The 23555-nt window shown below is 39.6% G+C and overlaps 1 protein-coding gene and 1 long non-coding RNA gene across 3 annotated transcripts in view; one reads left to right on the top strand and one right to left on the bottom strand.

Annotated features, from left to right (window-relative positions):
- The window catches only part of LOC133613768 (uncharacterized), a 29913-nt gene that overhangs the window by 1098 nt on the left and 5260 nt on the right, over window positions 1-23555 (top strand). Inside the window, exon 2 of one of the 2 annotated variants that reach the window (XR_009816496.2) lies at window positions 9014-9093. This is a non-coding gene — a long non-coding RNA (uncharacterized lncRNA). Of the gene's footprint in view, window positions 1-8943; window positions 9094-23555 lie in introns of both variants that reach the window. The other variant, XR_009816495.2, reaches the window with a different exon arrangement.
- The window catches only part of acvr1c (activin A receptor type 1C), a 56339-nt gene continuing 54283 nt past the window's right edge, over window positions 21500-23555 (bottom strand). The window contains exon 11 of the mRNA XM_061971539.2: window positions 21500-22538. Within this exon, the coding sequence (XP_061827523.1) occupies window positions 22413-22538 (126 nt within the window). The 3' untranslated portion in view covers window positions 21500-22412. The remainder of the gene's footprint in view (window positions 22539-23555) is intronic.

Raw genomic sequence — 23555 nt, 5'->3', positions numbered from 1 at the left:
TATCAGTAGGTGGCAGCAGGTAGCTAATTGCTTTGTAGATGTCGGGAACACGGTTTGTCGTGATCACAATATGAGGGAGGCAGCGTGCAAGTAAAAAGGTATCTTAACGCTTAAACCAAAAATAAACAAAAGGCGAGTGCCGCTAAGAAAAGGCATTGAAGCTTAGGGAAGGCAATGCAGAACAAAACTAAAACTGAACTGGCTGCAAAGTAAACAAAAACAGAATGCTGGACGACAGCAAAGACTTACAGCGTGTGGAGCAGCAGACGGCGTCCAAAAAGTACATCCGTAGATGACATGACAATCAACAATGTCCACACAAAAAAAGATAGCAACAACTTAAATATTCTTGATTGCTAAAACAAAGCAGGTTCGGGGAATAGCGCTCAAAGGAAGACATGGAACTGCAAAAGGAAAATACCAACAAAACAGGTCAAGCCACCAAAATAAGAGCGTAAGACAAGAACTAAAACTATGCGCACCGAAAAACTCAAAATAAGTCAGGGCGTGATGTGACAGGTGGTGACAGTACACCTACTTTGAGACAAGAGCTATATTGATGCATGGTTGGTTATGGTTTAAATTCATATCCAACAATTGCGACAATGACTTTTTATTGTCTACTGAATTCATGTTTTAATAATTTCTGCTGGTTGTGTGCCTCCGGATTTTTTCCACGAAAAAAATGCGCCTAGGCTCAAAAAAGGTTGGAAAACACTGGTCTAGAGCTCGGCAGAGTAACCATATCAGAAGGTGGCAGCTTTGTAGATGTCGGGAACACGGTTTGTCGTGATCACAATATGAGGGAGGCAGCGTGCAGGTAAAAAGGTATCTTAACACTTAAACCAAAAATAAACAAAAGGCGATTGCCGCTAAGAAAAGGCATTGAAGCTTAGGGAAGGCTATGCAGAATGAAACTAAAACTGAACTGGCTGCAAAGTAAACAAAAACAGAATGCTGGACGACAGCAAAGACTTACAGCGCGTGGAGCAGCAGACGGCGTCCACAAAGTACATCCGAACATGACATGACAATCAACAATGTCCCCACAAAGAAGGATAGCGTTCGCACCACTGAAATAGTAAATATATCAATACTGTAGTATTATCCTCTAGATGTGACCTAACCAATCAAAGCACACTCCTCAGCATCGGCTAAGCTTTAGGCAAAATAATTATATTGGATTAAACGAGTCTCTGATGCAGCTGGGATAGGCTCCAGCGACCCCGAAAGGGACTAGCGGTAGGACATCTATGGATGAATGGAGTGTCAAGGTGCCTATGTTAGAAATAGTATTAGAAGGTTTTAAACATGTTTTTATTGCTCTAACTGGTAAAATATATGATTTGTAATCAATTATTTCTACTTGGTGGAAATGTACCACGGACATGTCGGGAACCAATTAACAGTGATACACGTGGGTTTACTGTACAGTATATCAAATAATTCAACAAATAATTGTATGTACAAGTTAAACATCAAGAAAAGGAATTTGCTGAGATTTGAACCCTCAGCTCCAAAATACATTTGAATATACATAGAAATAAATGCCTGGTCTTCACATGGCCTGCAAATGATCTGAATGATGCAATTTAATGCGGATTATGTGACCTGTGGAATATTTCATATTTTACATCCATCCATCCATTTTCTACCGCTTGTCCCGTTCGGGGTCTCAGCTGCATACTTTTACAAAAAGGGGTAAATATATGAGTGTAACAGGACACAACTAAGGTGTTGTTTTTATTGAATTGGTAAAAAAATAAAAAAAAAATAAAAAAAATAAAAGTATATTTGGGATAATGAGCAACACAAGAAAATATACAATTTCTTATATGTTTATCTTTCTTTATGAAGCGGAAACAGACAATAAATGTTATTTTATACACGTTATTTCCTGCAGATGTGAATAGCACCGATTTGGTGCAATGGCCCAACCACTGAACTTGGATGTACTTTTAAGAGTAGTCAGTGTACAGCCTATATATTGCAGTACAGATTTACTATGCAGTGAAAATAAGTCAACATGCAGCTATTCTTGTCTAAATGTTGGCAACACAAGTGAGTACACCTCACGGTGAACATGTCCCAAGTTGTGTCCAAAGTGTGACTATTTAGTGTGTCGCTCGCCCCGTGTTGTCCTTGTCCCATTTGACTCGGGTTTCCATGGTAACAGCTCCTCTGCCAGTTTATCTTGACGAGATTGTGGAGTATTGCCGCTCGCAAATACTTCACATATCTAGTGTCCTGGGCTGTACAATGTGACACTGAGTGTTTTGTGTGTGTGTGTGTGTGTGTGTAGCTTTAAAACGAATCATTTACTGTACTATTTATATCATAGTTAGCATGCATAAATATGATGGGATGCTCAATGTATTTGTTTCATCAAGTGTATGTGTATGCAATGTGTGTTGTTAGCATTAAAACAATGTATATTCATTAGTAAATCTATCAAGCTGTACACTAACTACTCTTTTTTAATTGTCCTGAGGGAACTCTCCTGAATGAATCCATAAAGTACTATCTATCTAAAGTATATCCAAGTTTCATTACTATAGTATTGTTCCTGTTTGGTTCAATCAATTAAATCAATCAATCAATCCCTTTATTGTCATTGTCATAATAACACTTAAGTCATACATGAACAACGAGATTTTGTTTGAGCTTTGTCCAGCGGCATAGAAACTGCATTGATGTGCAGGTTGACAATAGTTTACATTTTAGCATGTTAGCATTGTCAGGAAGATCGCGATAAGAGGGACGTGTGGGTGGGAACAGTCAGATGTCTGATGGGTGTTACGTTGATGTTGCAGCAATGCAATGTCCAGAGCACAATTATTGAGGTGGTGAAGAGTGAGGTAATAAGATGGTCCGGGGCAGCAAAGGGGCAGGCTGTTCATTTAGCAGTCTCACAGCCTGGGGATACAGACTGTGAGACATTCTGGTGGTCCTGGCGCGAATCGATCTATACCTCCTTCCAGAGGGTAGCAGGTTGAAGAGGCCATGTGCTGGGTGGTATCTGTCCTTCAGGATGTTGTGTACTCGCTTTAGGCAGCGAGTTGTGTACATGGCACTCATCTCTGGGAGTATCGTTTGGTTGCTGAAATGTGAGGGGAGTTTACTCAAACCTACCTGGTGTGTTGTTTTGTTGTTTGGTCTATGCATGGTGCAATTTTATGTGTGCAATGGTTATTGATTATTACTCATTTTTGTTTTTTTCGTTGTGTTTTACTTGTGTTGCTGTATGTAGAAATTGTGCCCTTGAAGTGGCAGCTTGTTTCATCAGCTTTGTGCTCTTTAATGTATTTTTTTGTATGTCCTTTGTGCTCTTTAATGGGGTTTTTTTTGTATGTCCTTTGTGCTCTTTAATGTATTTTATGTCCTTTGTGCTCTTTAATGCTTCCCTCTTGTCATGTTTTTTTTTCTTTTTTTGTAGACTTTTTGAACCTGCACTGCAACCACATAATTTCCCCATTGTTGGATGACTAAAGTCTATCCTAACCTATTTTATCATATACTATCCATTTTGCTTGGTAGTGTGTGTCTTTCTTTGAAAAGCTAACTTAAATACTGTCTTACGATTATAACTGGAGGACAAAACGTTCAGAGAACAAGAGAAAGGGAATGGAAATTGCTCATGAGGCAGTTACAGTACCATTTTAACACAAACGTAACAATTTTATGTTGACCGATCAACAGCTCCACAAATAAATGACCAGTACTCTCTCCAGTTGAGTAGATAAACACATGAGGCCAATAGTTAATACAGTATGATTATCAAATAAAATAAAAATACTTACAAGTCAGATACAAAGTACACTATTACAGCTACAGTACTATCGTTTATTAAAAGTCAACAATAAGTATACATATATACGCGTTTTAGAAGACCTTTGTCCGTTGATCTCATTGTCTTATATTTGAGAATGCACGGTCTGCTGGGAAACTAAAAAGCAATGTGGCAATCATTCCACTTCAGAAGGTTATCTTCCTTTTTCTGCGGTCTCAGCAATTAGACGCACCAAGTGTCAGGGGCGAGGGAAGCATGACGACGCGCCTCCACACTTCCTGTATACTTAAGAAGATTTAGCAGTATTTCTTTTCATGTCATGGTATGGAAACAATCAAATGAAGAGATACTTGATTAAATTCAAGGGCTCATTCTGATCAGAGAAAAAACACATTAAATTATTTTAGAGAACACACTCAATGTACTGAAAGGGGAACTGCACTTTTTTTTTTGGCATTTTGCATATTGTTCACAATCATTCTGAGAGAGAAGAAGACACGTCTTTTTTTTTTTAGGATTCTATGCTTGAAAAATGTGGCTAATGGGAGTCACTGTTGTAGCCTTCAAAGCCCTCTAAAAAACATGTTTATATACACATTGCAAGTAAATATATAATGTAGTAACAGACAGGTTTCTAACAATATGTAATATGTTTAATATTTACTGTATTTTGGTCATTTATGCATTACCGGAACTTCTTTCCTCAGCCCATTTATTTTTCATTCCGTAGCAACGCACTTCTGACTTCCGGCAACAAATGTGTGTTCCGACTTCCAGAAACAGCAACAAATGTGTGTTCCCACTTCCAAACTTAACATAGTTTGAAGTAGTTTGAAGTATTTATTTCAAACCTGCACAATACAACAACACACATTTTTTTACATTTTGGCAGAGACATTTACTGTATGCAAGGCTTGATAAGGGGTTGGATGAAGCAGATGCTTATAATATCCCAACCCCTCTCACTCACTCCACATTTAACATAAACAATATAATACAAGAACAATACTATACAAACAAAAACAAGAAAAGCTCCTATACACTAACAATACAATAGTACCGCTGTTACTATGAGACAAGACAAGACAAGACGAGACAAAACACACACACACACACACACACACACACAAACACGAAGGCCCAAACACTCTTTGACCATACACCTTTCTCTCATCGCTCTGTGCTGAGGGCATCACTCTCTTTCCTCCTCGTACTTCTTTAGTACTTCTTTTTTAAACAGTCTTTTAAATTCAATCATGTTAGAACAGGTTTTTAACTCGTCCCCTAAGTTGTTCCACAGACTGACTCCATGCACTGAAATGCACATTGATTTTAAAGTTGTTCTAAATTTAGGCAAATATAATTTGTTGTTTCCTCTTAAACTGTAACTATGGGGAGCATCTCTGTCCTGGAATAGGTTCTGTATATTGGATGGTAGAGAGTTTTGTGATGCCCTAAACATAATTTGAGCAGTTTTAAAGTTGATCACATCGTGCAGTTTAAGTTGCTTTAACTCCATGAAAAGTGGATTTGAATGATGTCTGTAGTGAACATTAGACACAATCCTAATGGCCTTTTTCTGCAGAGTGACTAAAGACTGTAGATGAGATTTATAACAATTTCCCCAGACTTCAACACAATAGTTTAAATATGACATAATAAATGAATGATACAATAACAGCAGAGCATTGGTGTTCAATAAATGACATGATCTCATCGTTCCAACACATTTAGCAACTTTTGTCCTCAGGTAACTTATATGAGTCTTCAATGAGATATTTTCATCTATTACCACTCCTAAAAATGAATTTTGTTGAACATATTCTATTGGTGTATCATCAATAACAATCCTGATGGGTATATTACTTTTGCGATTGCTAAAGAGCATGATTTTGGTCTTCTTTAAATTCAGAGACAAATTGTTGGTTTTAAACCAAGTTTTTAACTTGATCATCTCCTCAGTTACAGAGGCCAGAAGTTGCTTCATGTCGTCACCTGCACATGTAATGGTTGTATAGTCAGCAAAGAGCATAAGAACGAGCTTAAAAAGTAGATGTGTTTCTGTCAGGGGGGGTTCATCTGTGGAACAGCTTGGATGATTCCTTAAAATGTTCCAGTTCCATTCACACATTTAAAAAACATTTTAAGACCAATGTCTTGGAAAAACATATCACTCTTGAATCAACACAGTAGTTATACTATGATCAATGTTAATTACAAACTAAATGTGGAATATAAATAATAATGGAAGTATAATTGTTTGTATATAGTATATAATTGGTACAAAGGTTTAACTAACATGTGTACAAGGATATTTAACGTCTTTACTGTGTATATAATTGAACAGTGTTTATGTTGTGTACAAAGTGTATTTATAATATGTTGTGCAAAAGAAATGTCATAATTTTTGGAAGCTCATCTCGTATTTGACATTGTTTATAGGGTTAGGCGCAATTAAGTGTTCAACTTCAGCCTAAACCTTTTCGGTCTGCAACATTTTCAATTTATTAATGTACAAGTGTTTGTTTATGTAAAACTGTTTGTTTATTTTGTTGACCACTGACCGAAGAAGTAATCAACTAAACTAAACTAAAATCAAACGCGAGCGTCTTCTAATCAAGGCTGACTTGGTAACAGACAACAAAGACGACAAATTTTTGGACGAACGAGGATTCACAACCTTATCTTTTTGAAGCTGAACATACAGAGGATGGACTACTGGTTCGAGCGATAAGAGAGGCCGAAATGTTGGCCCAGACGGAAGCCGAGAGAGTGAGGTCGGCGGAACTTGGCGCTGTAAATGTGGAACTTGGGAGCCAAGCTATCCCGACATGAATGGAGTGCTTACCCAAACTAAACCGGGAAAAAAAATGTCCCTGGCCATCTGGACCAAACAGACAACCATATATCGAGTAAGCCACTATAATATTGATCATGATACATGCAGCACGTCATGCTTGTTAGTACAACTACAGTACGTACACTGTCAAGCTAGCTGTGTACAAACAAAGCATGAAATGTGGGCTAATACTTTACAGATACTGTCATATGATTGTTCATGTTCTTCACTCAGTACAGATTGGTGTCCTATCGCAATGTGTTGTGCATTACAAACTCAAAAGCCAATCAGCTGCTGATGCAGAAACTAGCTGACGGCTAGTACCGTAGCATGGCGACGTGTTACTACGCTAGAAAGAGAGTTCCTCAGCGTTCGCTCTTACAATAACAATGTTGCTACAGCTTGGTTATTATACAGGTTACGGAACGTAAATGAAGTATTTTTAGCGGTTTTTGGATGCAATTTTTAAAGTAATTTAGAGGCAGAAATGGATTGCTGCCAAAAAAAACAAAAAACTTTTGTCTTCTTGTGTCTTATGATTGTCAATGATAGGCAATACTGCAAAAAATGCAGTTCCCCTTTAAATGTGATGCAACAGGTACTATACAAATAACCTTGAATAATAAGTTGAGCATGACTATGAATGAGTGTTTGTCAGACCGAAAAACGACTCAAACCACAGTTTGCCTCATTTTGACTCAAACCAGTAAGACACTGACGTACTGACGGCAGCTGAAGTATTTCCTCTGCCTAACGGACATTTTCACATCATAAGAATTGACGAACTTAAGCTGAAAATGAGTCAGTTTATGGCAATTAATAACCACATTCACACATTACCAACAAAGTGTTGCGTGCTCCTCACTCACAAAAAAACAACTATTGTGACAATATCTGTGACAAAAAGTGCAAAATAGACAACCACAGGAACAGCAGTCAAATCTATATGTCCATTTTTGACAATTACATTTTGGAATACTGTAGAACATCAATCAATCAATCAAAGTTTATTTATACAGCGCTTAATCACAAGTGTCTCAAAGGGCTGCACAAGCCACTAAGACATCCTCGGCTCAGATCCCAAGAACAGTGGTTCTCAAACTTTTTCTACCAAGTACCACCTCAGAAAACACTCTCCAAGTACCACCATAATGACAAAGTCAAACATTAAAACACAGTAGCATAGTAGGCTTAAGTATTCATTAAAACAAGGCAGCGGTTTTAATTAACAAGTATATTCATTATTTTTGGTAATTGTAACATTACACACAGTTTGAACAGTAACACTGTGTTTGAATATAAAGACTGTACTTTAATCAAGTGATTATTTGGCGTACCAGTAGTGGTACTTGTTGAAGAAGAAGGACAAGATGAAGAAGAAGGACAAGAGGAGGAGGAAGAAGAAGAAGACGAAGACAAAGGAAAAAAAAGACAAAGAAGACAAAGAAAAGGACAAAGGAAAAAAAGATGAAGAGGAAGAAAAAGAACAGGTGGAAAAGGAGGAGAAGACCGGGGCCACAGGTGGACCTGGCCGTCTTCACTTCCCGCTCCCTAAAAAAAAAAAAAGGGGGGGGGGGGGGGGGCTCAGCCGCTCGGAGTCCCGGCTTGCGTCTGGCGGTGGAGGACTGTGGGGAGGCGTGGCCAGCAGACCGACAGCGAGGCAGGGCACGCCGGGGCCGACTCCAAGGTGGCGGCGAGGCGCACCGGGATCGACGCCGTAACAAGTATCAGGTGCGTGGATCGCCCACCTGGGCACAATTATATAATCTCCTCCAAGTGTGTAAATGGGCGGCAGCCGAGAACGAGGCAGCAGAGGGAGTTGGAGAGCCAGCAGCACATGCAGCGCGCAAGAGACAGAGAGCAAGAGGCAGACGAAGACGCGGCTGACTGAAAAGCGGACCGAATAGCGAGCAGTGGAGAAGGAAGGAGCTGAAAAGCGACCCGACCTGAGACTGAGTATTATTTGAAAAAATAAACAAAGTCAAAGCTGCTTGCAGTCATGTCAGCCCTTGGTGGTCCATGGAACCCCGACAGTGGAAGACTGTCACAGACCCCTTTAAGTGTTAACTTGAGTCTCCTCACACATCAACTAAAGCAGCTGACTTTCGGTGTACATTCTCTTCTTTTATTATTGACACTAACATGTTGTCCATTTAGCCATATTGTACTGAGCAGCCAGGACAGAGGCCTCGTTTACACCGCACAACAAATGTGATTTTTTTTTTTTGCCCTCAAACAACACAGATGGTATTTTTTTTTGCCAGTCTAAATGCTCCAAAATGCTTCAAATCTGATCTTTTTGCATCTGATTCAGGCCACATCAGGAGGTAGTTGATTGGAATCGGATCTTTTTAAATGTGACCTGAATACAACTTTTTCCTCAGCTTTGGCCAACCTTCCTGTGCACGGGAAAAGATGCAGCCCGCCAGCCAGAGTGGATACTTCATCACAACATCCAATTTCGGTGAGCAAAATCCTCCTTCAATGGCCACATTTTTGGTGCATCGCTAGTCAATAGTGCGCAAATAATAGGCTATATGTATTATTATATGAATATATATTTTGATTCTGAAGAAATAGCAATTGTTGAAGGACCGGAATTGAACCTGTGGTGTATTTGCTTACACGTTACGTACATTGTGTACGCTTTATAAATAAAGCTAACCTAGATCCAACTCCGCCAAGGCTGCCCTTTGTCACAGATCCTGTTCATAACTTTCATGGACAGAATTTCTAGGCGCAGTCAGGGCGTTGAGGGGATCCGGTTTGGTGGCTGCAGGATTAGGTCTCTGCTTTTTGCAGATGATGTGGTCCTGATGGCTTCATCTGGCCAGGATCTTCAGCTCTCGCTGGATCGGTTCGCAGCAGAGTGTGAAGCAACTGGGATGAGAATCAGCACCTCCAAGTCAGAGTCCATGGTTCTCGCCCGGAAAAGGGTGGAATGCCATCTCCAGGTTGGGGAGGAGACCCTGCCCCAAGTGGAGGAGTTCAAGTACCTCGGAGTCTTGTTCATGAGTGAGGGAAGAGTGGATCGTGAGATCGACAGGCGGTTCGGTGCAGCGTCTTCAGTAATGCGAACGCTGTATCGATCCGTTGTGGTGAAGAAGGAGCTGAGCCGGAAGGCAAAGCTCTCAATTTACCGGTCGATCTATGTTCCCATCGTCACCTATGGTCATGAGCTTTGGGTTATGACCGAAAGGACAAGATCACGGGTACAAGAGGCCGAAATGAGTTTCCTCCACCGGGTGGCGGGTCTCTCCCTTAGAGATAGGGTGAGAAGCTCTGTCATCCGGGAGGAGCTCAAAGTAAAGCTGCTGCTCCTCCACATCAAGAGGAGCCAGATGAGGTGGTTCGGGCATCTGGTCAGGATGCCACCCGAAGACCCAGGACACGTTGGGAAGACTATGTCTCCCGGCTGGCCTGGGAACGCCCGGGAAGAGCTGGACGAAGTGGCTGGAGAGAGGAAAGTCTGGGCTTCTTTGCTTAGGCTGCTGCCCCCGTGACTCGACCTCGGATAAGCGGAAAAAGATGGATGGATGGATGTAACCTAGATCCACGTTGATGACTCTGTTGCCTCAACTTAACAACCATAAAACGATTAGAACCAGCATTTAGATTATGGTGGTCTTTTTTATATGAATGCTACCATATTTTCCGGACCATAGGGCGCACCGGACTATAAGGCGCACTGCCGATGAATGGTCTATTTTTGATCTTTTTTCATATATTAGGCGCACCGGATTCTAGGGCGCATTAAAGGAGTCGTATTATTATATTTTTCTAAATGGAAAATACTTCCTTGTAGTCTACATAACATGTAATGGTGGTTCTTTAGTCAAAATGTTGCATGAATGATGTTTTACACATCATCTTCAAGTCGCTTCAGGATGCGCCGTTTTGTGGGCGGTCTTATTTACGTGACTCACCTTCGACGGCGTCTTCTCCCCGTCATCTTTGTTGTAGCGGTGTAGCGTGCAAGGACGGGAGTGGAGGAGGTGTCAAAAGATGGAGCTAACTGTTTTAATGACATTCAGACTTCACTTCAATCAATAACGGAGCAGCATCTCCTCATCCGGAAACAATCACACCGGAAATGTGTCCCGTGAAAAACCGTTCAACCGGAACTCTAATGACTTAAGTTTCTTGGGTGAATAATGTAAACTCACTATACTGGTATGTTTTAACGCTTTCATGGCGAGTTTACTGACAGATATAAGTAGGAACTTTATACTACTTTATATTAGAAATGCCACTAAAACATTTATTACAAAAAAATGTTGATAGATTTTTGAGCCGTTTTATATTTTCAATGGAACATTTAAAAAGTTGGTGTTGTTTACTTGAGACGTATCTCTTATGTTTGACTGCCATCTACTGGTCACACTTATCATTACACCATGTACCAAATAAGATAGTGTCGCGTCCCGGAAGAGTTGGTACTGCAGGGAATTCTGGGTATTTGTTCTGTTGTGTTTGTTGTGCTGCGGTGCAAATATTCTCCCGAAATGTGTTTGTCATTGTGGTTTCACAAAATGGCACATGTTTATGACAGTTTAGGCGTTGTTTAAACAGCCACCCTTAGTGTGACATGTATAGCTGTTGACTTGTTAATAGGATGATAAAATCAACATGATCATCAAAATTGACTATGACCATACACAATGATGGCTTTTCTTAACATCTTCAACTTAAGACGCTTCAAAAGCATTGAAGTGGGTAAGATCAATCAGAGTTGTTCCGAGTTTTGAGGAGAAAGAAGGATTAAAAGTTTGCCTTATAGTCTGGAAAATGCAGTACTCATTCCTGTCTTCAGATGGTGGACTGTGCTTCATCACTAACTGTAGAGCCTTGACACACCACTGTGACTTGTACTCTCGGGTGGGATGGCCTTCTCTGTCCACTATGAGACAGTGTCAGTGGTACACTTTTATTTATTTACTTCTGGGACTATTGCCTGATTACATTTGTACATTGATTTCACGGAGAAGTACGAACTCTTATGCACTGAGATCCAACGGTCAGTTGTTGCTCGCTGTCCCTTTTGCTCGCACTGAGCTAGGCAAAAAAAGCTTTTGTCTATGCAGCTCCTCGGGCTTGGAACATGTTACAAAGAGACCGGAAGCTGACTGAATTTTTATCCTTAAATGCTTTTAAATCTAAACAGTGCATTTGAAGAGGCCTCAGTTAACGGTTTTACTTGATGTCCTTCCTTGTCATTTTAATGTGTAATGTGAATGTCATTTTATGTGTAACTTTGCTGCCTTTTGGCCAGGACTCCCTTGAAAAAGAGGTTTTTAATCTCAATAGGAGTTTTTTCCCGGTTAAATAAAGTTTAAATAAAAAAAAAACTCCCAAATAGAATACACTATATACAAACCCCGTTTCCATATGAGTTGGGAAATTGTGTTAGGTGTAAATATAAACGGAATACAATGATTTGCAAATCCTTTTCAACCCATATTCTATTGAATGCACTACAAAGACAACATATTTGATGTTCAAACTCATAAACTTTTTTTTTTTTTTTTGCAAATAATAATTAACTTAGAATTTCATGGCTGCAACACGTGCCAAAGTAGTTGGGAAAGGGCATGTTCACCACTGTGTTACATGGCCTTTCCTTTTAACAACACTCAATAAACGTTTGGGAACTGAGAAGACACATTTTTTAAGCTTCTCAGGTGGAATTCTTTCCTATTCTTGCTTGATGTACAGCTTACCATTTACAGTTACCCATGTCTTGGGCACTAATACACCCCCATACCATCACACAGGCTGGCTTTTACACTTTGCACCTATAACAATCCGGATGGTTCTTTTCCTCTTTGGTCCGGAGGACACGACGTCCACAGTTTCCAAAAACAATTTGAAATGTGGACTCGTCAGACCACAGAACACTTTTCCACTTTGTTTCAGTCCATCTTAGATGAGCTCAGGCCCAGCAAAGCCGACGGCGTTTCTGGATGTTGTTGATAAACGGTTTTCACCTTGCATAGGAGAGTTTTAACTTGCACTTACAGATGTAGCCACCAACTGTAGTTACTGACAGTGGGTTTCTGAAGTGTTCCTGAGCCCATGTGGTGATATCCTTTACACACCGATGTCGCTTGTCGATGCAGTACAGCCTGAGGGATCGAAGGTCACGGGCTTAGCTGCTTACGTGCAGTGATTTCTCCAGATTATCTGAACCCTTTGATGATATTACGGACCGTAGATGGTGAAATCCCTAAATTCCTTGCAATAGCTGGTTGAGAAAGGTTTTTCTTAAACAGTTCAACAATTTGCTCACGCATTTGTTGACAATTTGCTCACGCATTTGTTGACAAAGTGGTGACCCTCGCCCCATCCTTGTTTGTGAATGACTGAGCATTTCATGGAATCTACTTTTATACCCAATCATGGCACCCACCTGTTCCCAATTAGCCTGTTCACCTGTGTGATGTTCCAAATAAGTCTTTGATGAGCATTCCTCAACTTAATTATTTATTGCCACCTTTCCCAACTTCTTTGTCACGTGTTGCTGGCATCAAATTCTAAAGTTAATGATTATTTGCAAAAAAAAAAATGTTTATCAGTTTGAAGATCAAATATGTTGTCTTTGTAGCATATTCAACTTAATATGGGTTGAAAATGATTTGCAAATCATTGTATTCCGTTTATATTTACATGTAACACAATTTCCCAACTCATATGGAAACGGGGTTTGTATATTAATATACATTAATATATTATATTACTATATAGCCTGCTCATTGGCCTTGTGGCTATAGTGTCCGCCCTGAGATCGGTAGGTCGTGAGTTCAAACCTAGGCCGAGTCATACCAAAGACTATAAAAATGGGACCCTTTACCTCCCTGCTTGGCAGTCAGCATCAAGGGTTGGAATTGGGGGTTAAATCACCAAAAATTTGAGATGTCCGATACGACCGATAAATGCGTTAAAATGTAATATCGGAAATTATCGGTATCGGTTTTTTATTATCGGTATTGGTTTTTTAATTTAGTTTTTTTTTTTTTATTAAATCAACATAAAAACACAAGATACACTTACAATTAGTGCACCAACCTTTCTGTTATTAACATTCTGGTTCCTACATTATATATCAATATATATCAATACAGTCTGCAAGGGATACAGTCCGTAAGCACACATGATTGTGCGTGCTGCTGGTCCACTAATAGTACTAACCTTTAACAGTTAATTTTACTAATTTTCATTAATTACTAGTTTCACTGTAACTGTTTTTATATTGTTTTACTTTCTTTTTTATTCAAGAAAATGGTTTTAATTTATTTATCTTATTTTATTTAGTTAGTTTTTTTTTAAAAGTACCTTATCTTCACCATACCTGGTTGTCCAAATTAGGCATAATAATGTGTTAATTCCACGACTGTATATATCGGTTGATATCGGTATCGGTAATTAAAGAGTTGGACAATATCGGAATATCGGCAAAAAGCCATTATCGGACATCCCTACCAAAAATTATTCTCGAGCACGGCCACCGCTGCTGCTCACTGCTCCCCTCACCTCCCAGGGGGTGGAACAAGGGGATGGGTCAAATGCAGAGGGTCATTTCACCACACCTAGTGTGTGTGTGTGTGTGTGTGACTACCAGTGGTACTTAAACTCCATCCATCCCATCCATTTTCTACCGCTTGTCCCTTTTGGGGTCGCGGGGGGTGTGTGTATGTGGGGGTGGGGGGTGGGGGGGGGGGGGGGTGGAGCAAATCTCAGCTGCATTTGGGCGGAAGGCAGGGTACCCCCTGGACAAGTCGCCACCTCATCACAGGGCCGGCACTTAAACTTAAAGGCCTACTGAAACCCACTACTACCGACCACGCAGTCTGATAGTTTATATATCAATGATGAAATCTTAACATTGCAACACATGCCAATACAGCCGGGTTAGCTTACGAAAGTGCAATTTTAAATTTCGAAATATCCTGCTGAAAACGTCTCGGTATGATGACGCCTGCGCGTGACGTCACGGATTGTAGAGGACATTTTGGGACAGCATGGTGGCCAGCTATTAAGTCGTCTGTTTTCATCGCAAAATTCCACAGTATTCTGGACATCTGTGTTGGTGAATCTTTTGCAATTTGTTCAATGAACAATGGAGACAGCAAAGAAGAAAGCTGTAGATGGGAAGCGGTGTATTGCGGCAGGTGTTGTGCTGGATAACGCACCCCCGCCGTAGAATGCACCCCTTGACTGTTGTGCCGGATAACACAGCCGGTGTTTCATTGTTTACATTCCCGGAAGATGACAGTCAAGCTTTACCATTGGCCTGTGGAGAACTGGGACTCTTACCAGGAGGACTTTGAGTTGGATACGCAGACGCGGTACCGTGAGTACGCAGCTGCGGCTTCCAAACATTTGATCGCTTGCCCGTACGTGCGTGCCGCTATGTGCATGTCACGTACGTAACTTTGTGGACTTTGGGGAAATATATGTGCTGTATGAACTTTGGGAAGGTGAACGGTACTTTGGGCTGTGGGATTGAGTGTGTTGTGCAGGTGTTTGAGTTGTATCGGCGGGTAATATGGACGGACGGGAGGAGGGAGGTGTTTGTTATTCGGGATTAATTTGTGGCATATTAAATATAAACCTGGTTGTGTTGTGGCTAATAGAGTATATATATATATGTCTTGTGCTTATTTACTGTTTTAGTCATTCCCAGCTGAATATCAGGTCCCACCCGCCTCTCACAGCATCTTCCCTATCTGAATCGCTCCCACTGCCCTCTAGTCCTTCACTCTCACTTTCCTCATCCACAAATCTTTCATCCTCGCTCAAATTAATGGGGAAATCGTCGCTTTCTCGGTCCGAATCGCTCTCGCTGCTGGTGGCCATGATTGTAAACAATGTGCAGATGTGAGGAGCTCCACAACCTGTGACGTCACGCTACTCGTCTGCTACTTCCGGTACAGGCAAGGCTTTTTTATCAGCGACCAAAAGTTGCGAGCTTTATCCTTTCAGCAAAAATATAGCAATATCGCGAAATGATCAAGTATGACACATAGAATGGACCTGCTATCCCCGTTTAAATAAGAAAATCGCATTTCAGTAGGCCTTTAACTTTTAATTTATTTTCACGTAAAAAACACTAATTTTTAAGGTGTGGCGACTTTTTATTTTATTTGTTTTATTTATTTATTTTCCTTGTTCATTTACGGAATCCGGTCAACTTTCTTTGTTTTCACTGTATTGATCTGTGCATGCAAGTCACGTCTAGGCCACATTGGAGCCACGTTGGGGCCACATTGGGGCCTGTACGTGTTTATACTGGAGTCTGATATTGATCATATTTTACTTGCAGTGTAAACAGTCAGCTGAAAAAAAAATCACATTTCGAAAAAATCCGATTTGGGCCACTTTGGCCTGCCTTGTAAACATAGTGAGAGATATGCTTTCGTGGCTATTCTACTGCTGCATCACAAGGAGTTCCATTTCTGGTCATAATCCCATTTTGAAAAGTGTGTATGATAGCAGCTTCGTGTTGTTGTTGTTGTTGTTGTGCTTGTTTTCCCAAGAAGTTCAGAAATGTATGAGTTTTTCATATTAGTCATTTGTATTGATATAAAAAAAACAACACATCATTTGAGAATATAAATGACTTTATATGGTCAACAACAAGTGGTTTACAAAGTGAATGTGTTCGATTCTTACGGACACACAAACAACACAATGGAAGCTTCATTAGCCATGATTCCAAATCAAATAAGTGCTTTAATTGATACTGCATTTCTTTTTTGGATTCATCTTTACACGGGGCTTTATTTACTACATGTGTCATCCAACATTGTTGATGCTTTCAACACTGGGACTTTGTTGATGCTTTCAACACTGATTAGGAAATAAGTCCTGCTCCTTCATAGGAGAATAACAAGAGTAAACAGAGCCCTGGGGTGTGCATTAAAAACAAATGTCTTCAAATGTAATATCATTGCACACGTACAAAGTGTGTTGACGCAGATGTTCCTTTCTCCAACGGGCATCAGTCATCCCGATAAAGTACTTTGTTGTGCTACTATTAGCCCGTTTGTTGAGGTTTTCCCTAAATAGCTTGAGTCCACTTTTGGAAATAGTTTGTCTCGCTTTTCAGTATATCAACAGGCAACTTTGGTTTAATAGCATAAAAAAAAGGGGGGGGGGAAACACAGTCAATAAATATATGCAACATACATTTCACATTCAAGGATGAGATTTAGTTTGTTGACAAACTAGCATTTGGCTCTCGGAAAGCAGCTCTCTTTTTGGAATGCATCGACTGTGCAAAATCCTTCAGAACATAATATATCTTGTAGCGTTTGACTGTAAAGTTTTACAAAACACAACACATGTACAATATGAAGACAATTTCCTCTCTTTTTTTTTCATACACTGTGCAATCAAGAGTCAAACAGACCATTTGTAGCAGTATTGTCTTGTAATAACAATTTACTCCACAGGAGGCGGTAAAGAGCCAGCATGACCAGAGTGGCGTATAAAGAGAGTATGTCTAACTAAACAACAGGCGCCATGACTGCTACCAAAGGACGTGTTGTCGTTTCGACGCTAGTTTTTGGACGAAATTAACCAAAATAATATGTCCGCATATAGTTCGAAACATACTCCGTCCAGCTCATAAACTTATAATAAATGGTTTCTCTTTTATATTTGTAAAAAATATCATTTAGCGGGTGTATGAGACACATGGCTGCTACATTCCTGTAGTGATTTGTGACCAGAAGGCACTCTAACACACACCAGACGTAAAACAAAAAAATAAAATAAAATAAAACGACCAAAAAAATTACTTATTACCCTCATTTTGCCAAAATATTATTTGGACTTGTGTTGTCCCGGTACCAATATATATATATATATATATATATATATATATATATATATATATATATATATATATATATATATGTATTTCAATACTTTTCTTAATAAAGGGGGCCACAAAAAATGTAATTATTGGCTTTATTTTAACAAAAAATCTTACGGTACATTAAACATATGTTTCTTATTGCAAATTTGTCCTTAAATAAAATAGTTAACGTACAAGACAGCTTGTCTTTTAGTAGTAAGTAAACAAACAAAGGCTCCTAATTTAGCTGTGGACATATGCAGTAACATATTGTGTCAATTTCCATTCTATTATTTTATTAAGGACAAGTGGTAGATTTAAGTTCATTTAAGTTAATATCTGCTTACTTTCTCTTTTAACATGTTCTAGCTACACTTCTGTTCAAATGTAATAATCACTTATTCTTCTGTTGTTTGGATGCTTTACATTAGTTTTGGATGATACCACAAATTTGGGTATCAATCCGATACCAAGTAGATACAGGATCATACATTGGTCATATTCAAAGTCCTCATGTGTCCAGGGACATATTTCCTGACTTTATAAACATAATATAAATTTTTTTTTAAACGAAACAATATTTTGTGATGCTAAAAAATATCGATGTAATCATAGCAGTATCGACTAGATACGCTCCTGTACTTGGTATCATTACAGTAGATGTTAGGTGTAGATCCACCAATGGCATTTGTTTACATTTGTGACGCAGGTGAGCTACGGTGTGTAGTGAAACATGTTTAGCTATTCTACTCTATATACTTGTAAGAAACTTACTTTATTTGTAGCTACGTAGGCGAGGATTAGTGATTTAGAAGTAACTAAAACACTGCAGACTGCGGCTGGACTTAAGCCACTAGCTCGCTAGCCATGTCTTAAAGCACCTCTTCCTGAGGGCGTTTCAGTGTTATAACTTCACCTTTATCTTTACTTTTTAAGCCAAAATGCATGCGTTCTCCCTTTTCTGTCTACACACTGTGTCTGCTTGTAAGTACTCTGTGTGTGTGCGCTGCCAAACATGCTCCTCTGCTCGTAAACCAGCAGAGGACAACGACCTGATGATTAACTTGTGTGATGACTGTATTATGATGATAGTATATATTTGTACCATGAATTAATTAACGTGGACCCCGACTTTAACAAGTTGAAAAACTTATTCGGGTGTTACCATTTAGTGGTCAATTGTACGGAATATGTACTGTACTGTGCAATCTACTAATAAAAGTTTCAATCAATCAATCAATCAAACCATCCCATCAATATAATAATTGATTCTGTTATTATCCGTATTTGCTTCTCTGTGTTCTCTCCTGAACGGGTGGAGCTGCACAACAGGGCATTTATACACTAACGAGGTAGCGCCGCAAACACATAGCATCAGCTTCAACTTAGTAGCAGTCATGGCGCCCTGTAGTCACCTGAGTGCCTTTTGACCAATCATTGAGGTCGCCTGAAACCCAGTTGGCCATTCTCTCTTCACAGACGACCGAATGGCCGCACCTTTTTGCCCTCTCTCTTGGACTTTGACCAAAATTTGAGTCATGAAATTAACAGTGGAACCTCGAAAGTCAAACAATGAAAAACATGAGATGACGCAATAATTAGTGTTAAGAAGAACGTGAGAGGAAGTAAAGTGGAATTGACCCAAACATAAGACAGCATTTTTTAATGGAAAAAAAAAGCCTGAAAAAGACAAGCGACTTCAACACAAGCAAACCTTTGGCTGAAATTTGACATTTACATTTTAAGTATATTTCAGATAGTGAATATAAGCTCAGACTTTTTTTTCCTCACATACAATTAGAGATGTCCGCAGGCCGATATTATCGGCCGATAAATGCGTTAAATGTAATATCGGAAATTATCGGTATCGTTTTTTTTGTTATCGGTATCGTTTTATTTTTTTATTTTTTTATTAAAACAACATAAAAAACACAAGATACACTTACAATTAGTGCACCAACCCAAAAAATCTTCCTCCCCCATTCACACTCATTCACACAAAAGGGTTGTTTCTTTCTGTTATTAATATTCTGGTTCCTACATTACATATCAATATATATCAATACAGTCTCCTTTAACAGTTAATTTTACTAATTTTCATTAATTACTAGTTTCAATGTAACTCTTTTTATATTGTTTTACTTTCTTTTTTATTCAAGAAAATGTTTTTAATTTATTTATCTTATTTTATGAATTTTTTTTAAAGTACCTTTTCTTCATCATACCTGGTTGTCCAAATTAGGCATAATAATGTGTTAATTCCACGACTGTATATATCAGTTGATATCGGTATCGGTTGATATCGATATCAGTAATTAAAGAGTTGGACAATATCGGAATATCGGATATCGGCAAAAAGCCATTATCGGACTTCCCTACATACAATTATAATGATCATTTTAAGATAACGTGATCAATGAAGCACAGTCGTCAAACAACCTAGAAATAATCTTACAAAAATGAAATAACATTTTTGTCTTTGATTTTGCATTTAAACTAGTCTTGAGAAAATAGTTTGGCTTATATTTCAGTCGGTTAACAAATATTAATATGATCCATCCATCCATCCATTTTCTATGACTGAAATATGCTGATAGCAACCTAACCTACCCCCCGGATTGTAAATAATTCAATGTATGTACTCTGATGATTAACTTGTATGATGACTGTATTATGCTGATAGTATATATTTGTACTATGAATTAATTAACGTGGACCATACTTGCCAACCTTGAGACCTTCGAATTCGGGAGATTGGGGGAGGGGTGGGGTGGTGTGGTGTATATTGTAGCTCGGAAGAGTTAGGGATTCTGGGTATTTGTTCTGTTGTGTTTATGTTGTGTTACGGTGCGGATGTTCTCCCGAATTGTGTTTGTCATTCTTGTTTGGTGTGGGTTCACAGTGTGGCACATGTTTGTAAGAGTGTTAGCTGCATACAACATGTGACTGGGCCGGCACGCTGTTTGTATGGTGAAAAAGCGGATGCGTCGACAGGTTGTAGAGGACGTTAAAGGCAGTGCCATCACAGCACGCCCTTAATATTGTTGTCCGGGTGAAAATCGGGAGAAATTCGGTACAATGGTTGCCCCGGGAGATTTTCGGGAGAGGCACTGAAATTCGGGAGTCTCCCAGAAAAATCGGGAGGGTTGGCACGTATGACGTGGACCCCGACTTAAACAAGTTGAAAAACGTATTCGGGTGTTACCATTTAGTGGTCAATTGTACGGAATATGTACTGTACTGTGCAATCTAATAATAAAAGTTTCAATCAATCAATCAATCAATACCGCTTGTCCCTTTCGGGGTCGCTGGCGCCTATCTCATATGTACATCTATTCCTTTCACCGTCTTTGTTGTAGCGGTGTAGCGTGCAAGGACGGGAGTGGAAGAAGTGTCAAAAGATGGAGCTAACTGTTTTAATGACATTCAGACTTTACTTCCGTGAAAAACCGTCCGACCGGAACTCTCTAATAACTAAAGTTCCTTGGGTGAATAATGTAAACTCACTACACCGGTATGTTTTAGCGCTTTCATGGCGAGTTTACTGACAGATATAAGTAAGAACTTTACACTACTTTATATTAGAAATGGCAACAGCGGAGGATGAATGTCCCATAACAAGAAGATAGAGAAAAAGAAGAAGTTTATCGACTACGGCGTCAGCACGGACTACAAAGGCGGATGCGTGCAATTTTTCAGGATTTATGCAGATCCCAAATACAGATCAGCAGGTACCAGAAGGTAAGAAACATTGCTTTTGCATAATATTGCAATACAAAAACGCCAGATAATGTCTTACCTTATACACACACCATAATAATACGTCTATGTTTAAAGCGCCTATAATCCATCAAGTGGTGCGGCTTCATAGTTTCCCAAAGTCGTACTAAAACATTTTGATAGATTTTTGAGCGCCGTGTGTAATGTTCTATATTTTCAAATGAACACATAAAATGTTGGTGTTGTTTACTTGAGTCATATCTCCATCATATGAGTCATATCTCCATCATAGTGCAGTCTATCTCTTATGTTTGACTGCCATCTACTGGTCACACTTATCATTACACCATGTACCAAATAGAATAGCTTCGAGGTCGGTAAACAAAACCAGAATTATTCCATACAGTAGGCACACCGGGTTATAAGGCGCACTGTCGAGTTTTGAGGGGAAAAAAAGGATTTTAAGTGTGCCTTATAGTCCGGAAAATTCAGTACTCCTTAAGGGACAATGAGTAAGTGTAAACATGGGATGTACCATATTGTAACTGCACGCATGTTCAAAATACATTCAACCACGTCCGTCATTAAATTATTTGATTAATATTTGTTAACTTATTTTTTGATGACAGGTTCATAAAATGTTTTATGATTAACTATTTGTGTATCCAATATTTCTGATGAGAATAATAACAAAAAAAATCCAAACCAATTAGAAGTGTTTGATTGCAGAGGTTCCACTGTGAGTAATCAACTTTAAAGAGTTGCCCTTTGATACCTTCAAATATTGGTGCAGGATCAATGCTGCCCCCTGTTGTTTTGGAGTATGAACTACAATAAGCACATTATTATGGATGTCCTGTAAGCGTGACATTTTTTTTTTTTTTTAGAGAGAAACCTTTGCAAATAGCACATTATTTACGCAGCAACTCTGTTCTCTACGAGAAATGGCACAAAAAGGTTTATCGAGCGTTCGGGCACTTTAAATATCTGAGGTAGCAAAAGTCACGTGTTCTTACATGATTTCTATTACGACATGGCTCCTACTCACACATGTTTGGTTCAACATTGGTGCTAAGCTGCCACAGGCACCTCCCACACTTCTTTGGCACCAACAACCTGATTCGGCTCTCTGAGGTTGTATTCTGAAGACCGTGTGGGGCCGAGGGCGGGGGTACCTTTGCTGGCGGTCATCCCCGCCGTGCCTAATCTTTGACGTCTCTGATGCTGGACAGTTGCGACAGCGTCTTCTTGACCCGTAGGGCGGTGAGTCGTGCGGCGGGGTTGGCGTACCAGCACTCTCTCATCAGTTTGCCCGCCACACGCAGGGCCTAGCTTGTTAAAACAGGAGACAAAAACAGCTGTTATAGTAACTTCTCACCAGTGTTGGGACTAACGCGTTACAAAGTTTTTATGTACAAACCCCATTTCCATATGAGTTGGGAAATTGTGTTAGATGTAAATATAAACGGAATACAATGATTTGCAAATCATTTTCAACCCATATTCAGTTTAATATGCTACAAAGACAATATATTTGATGTTCAAACTGATCAACTTTTTTTTTTTGGAAAATAATCATTAACTTTAGAATTTGATGCCAGCAACACGTGACAAAGAAGTTGGGAAAGGTGGCAATAAATACTGATAAAGTTGAGGAATGCTCATCAAACACTTATTTGGAACATCCCACAGGTGAACAGGCTAATTGGGAACAGGTGGGTGCCATGGTTGGGTATAAAAGTAAATTCCATGAAATGCTCAGTCATTCACAAACAAGGATGGGGCGAGGGTCACCACTTTGTCAACAAATGCGTGAGCAAATTGTTGAACAGTTTAAGAAAAACCTTTCTCAACCAGCTATTGCAAGGAATTTAGGGATTTCACCATCTACGGTCCGTAATATCATCAAAGGGTTCAGAGAATCTGGAGAAATCACTGCACGTAAGCAGCTAAGCCCGTGATCTTCGATCCCTCAGGCTGTACTGCATCAACAAGCGATATCAGTGTGTAAAGGATATCACCACATGGACTCAGGAACACTTCAGAAACCCACTGTCAGTAACTACAGTTGGTCGCTACATCTTTAAGTGCAAGTTAAAACTCTCCTATGCAAGGCGAAAACCGTTTATCAACAACAACCAGAAACGCCGTCGGCTTCGCTGGGCCTGAGCTCACCTAAGATGGACTGATACAAAGTGGAAAAGTGTTCTGTGGTCTGACGAGTCCACATTTCAAATTGTTTTTGGAAACTGTGGACGCCGTGTCCTCAGGACCAAAGAGGAAAAGAACCATCCGGATTGTTATAGGCGCAAAGTTGAAAAGCCAGCATCTGTGATGGTATGGGG

The sequence above is a fragment of the Nerophis lumbriciformis genome, linkage group LG13 (genome assembly GCF_033978685.3).
Source record: "Nerophis lumbriciformis linkage group LG13, RoL_Nlum_v2.1, whole genome shotgun sequence".
Lineage (NCBI taxonomy): Eukaryota > Metazoa > Chordata > Actinopteri > Syngnathiformes > Syngnathidae > Nerophis > Nerophis lumbriciformis.
The sequence above is the reverse complement of the archived record's forward strand: the minus strand, read 5'-3'. Positions and strand labels throughout refer to the sequence as shown.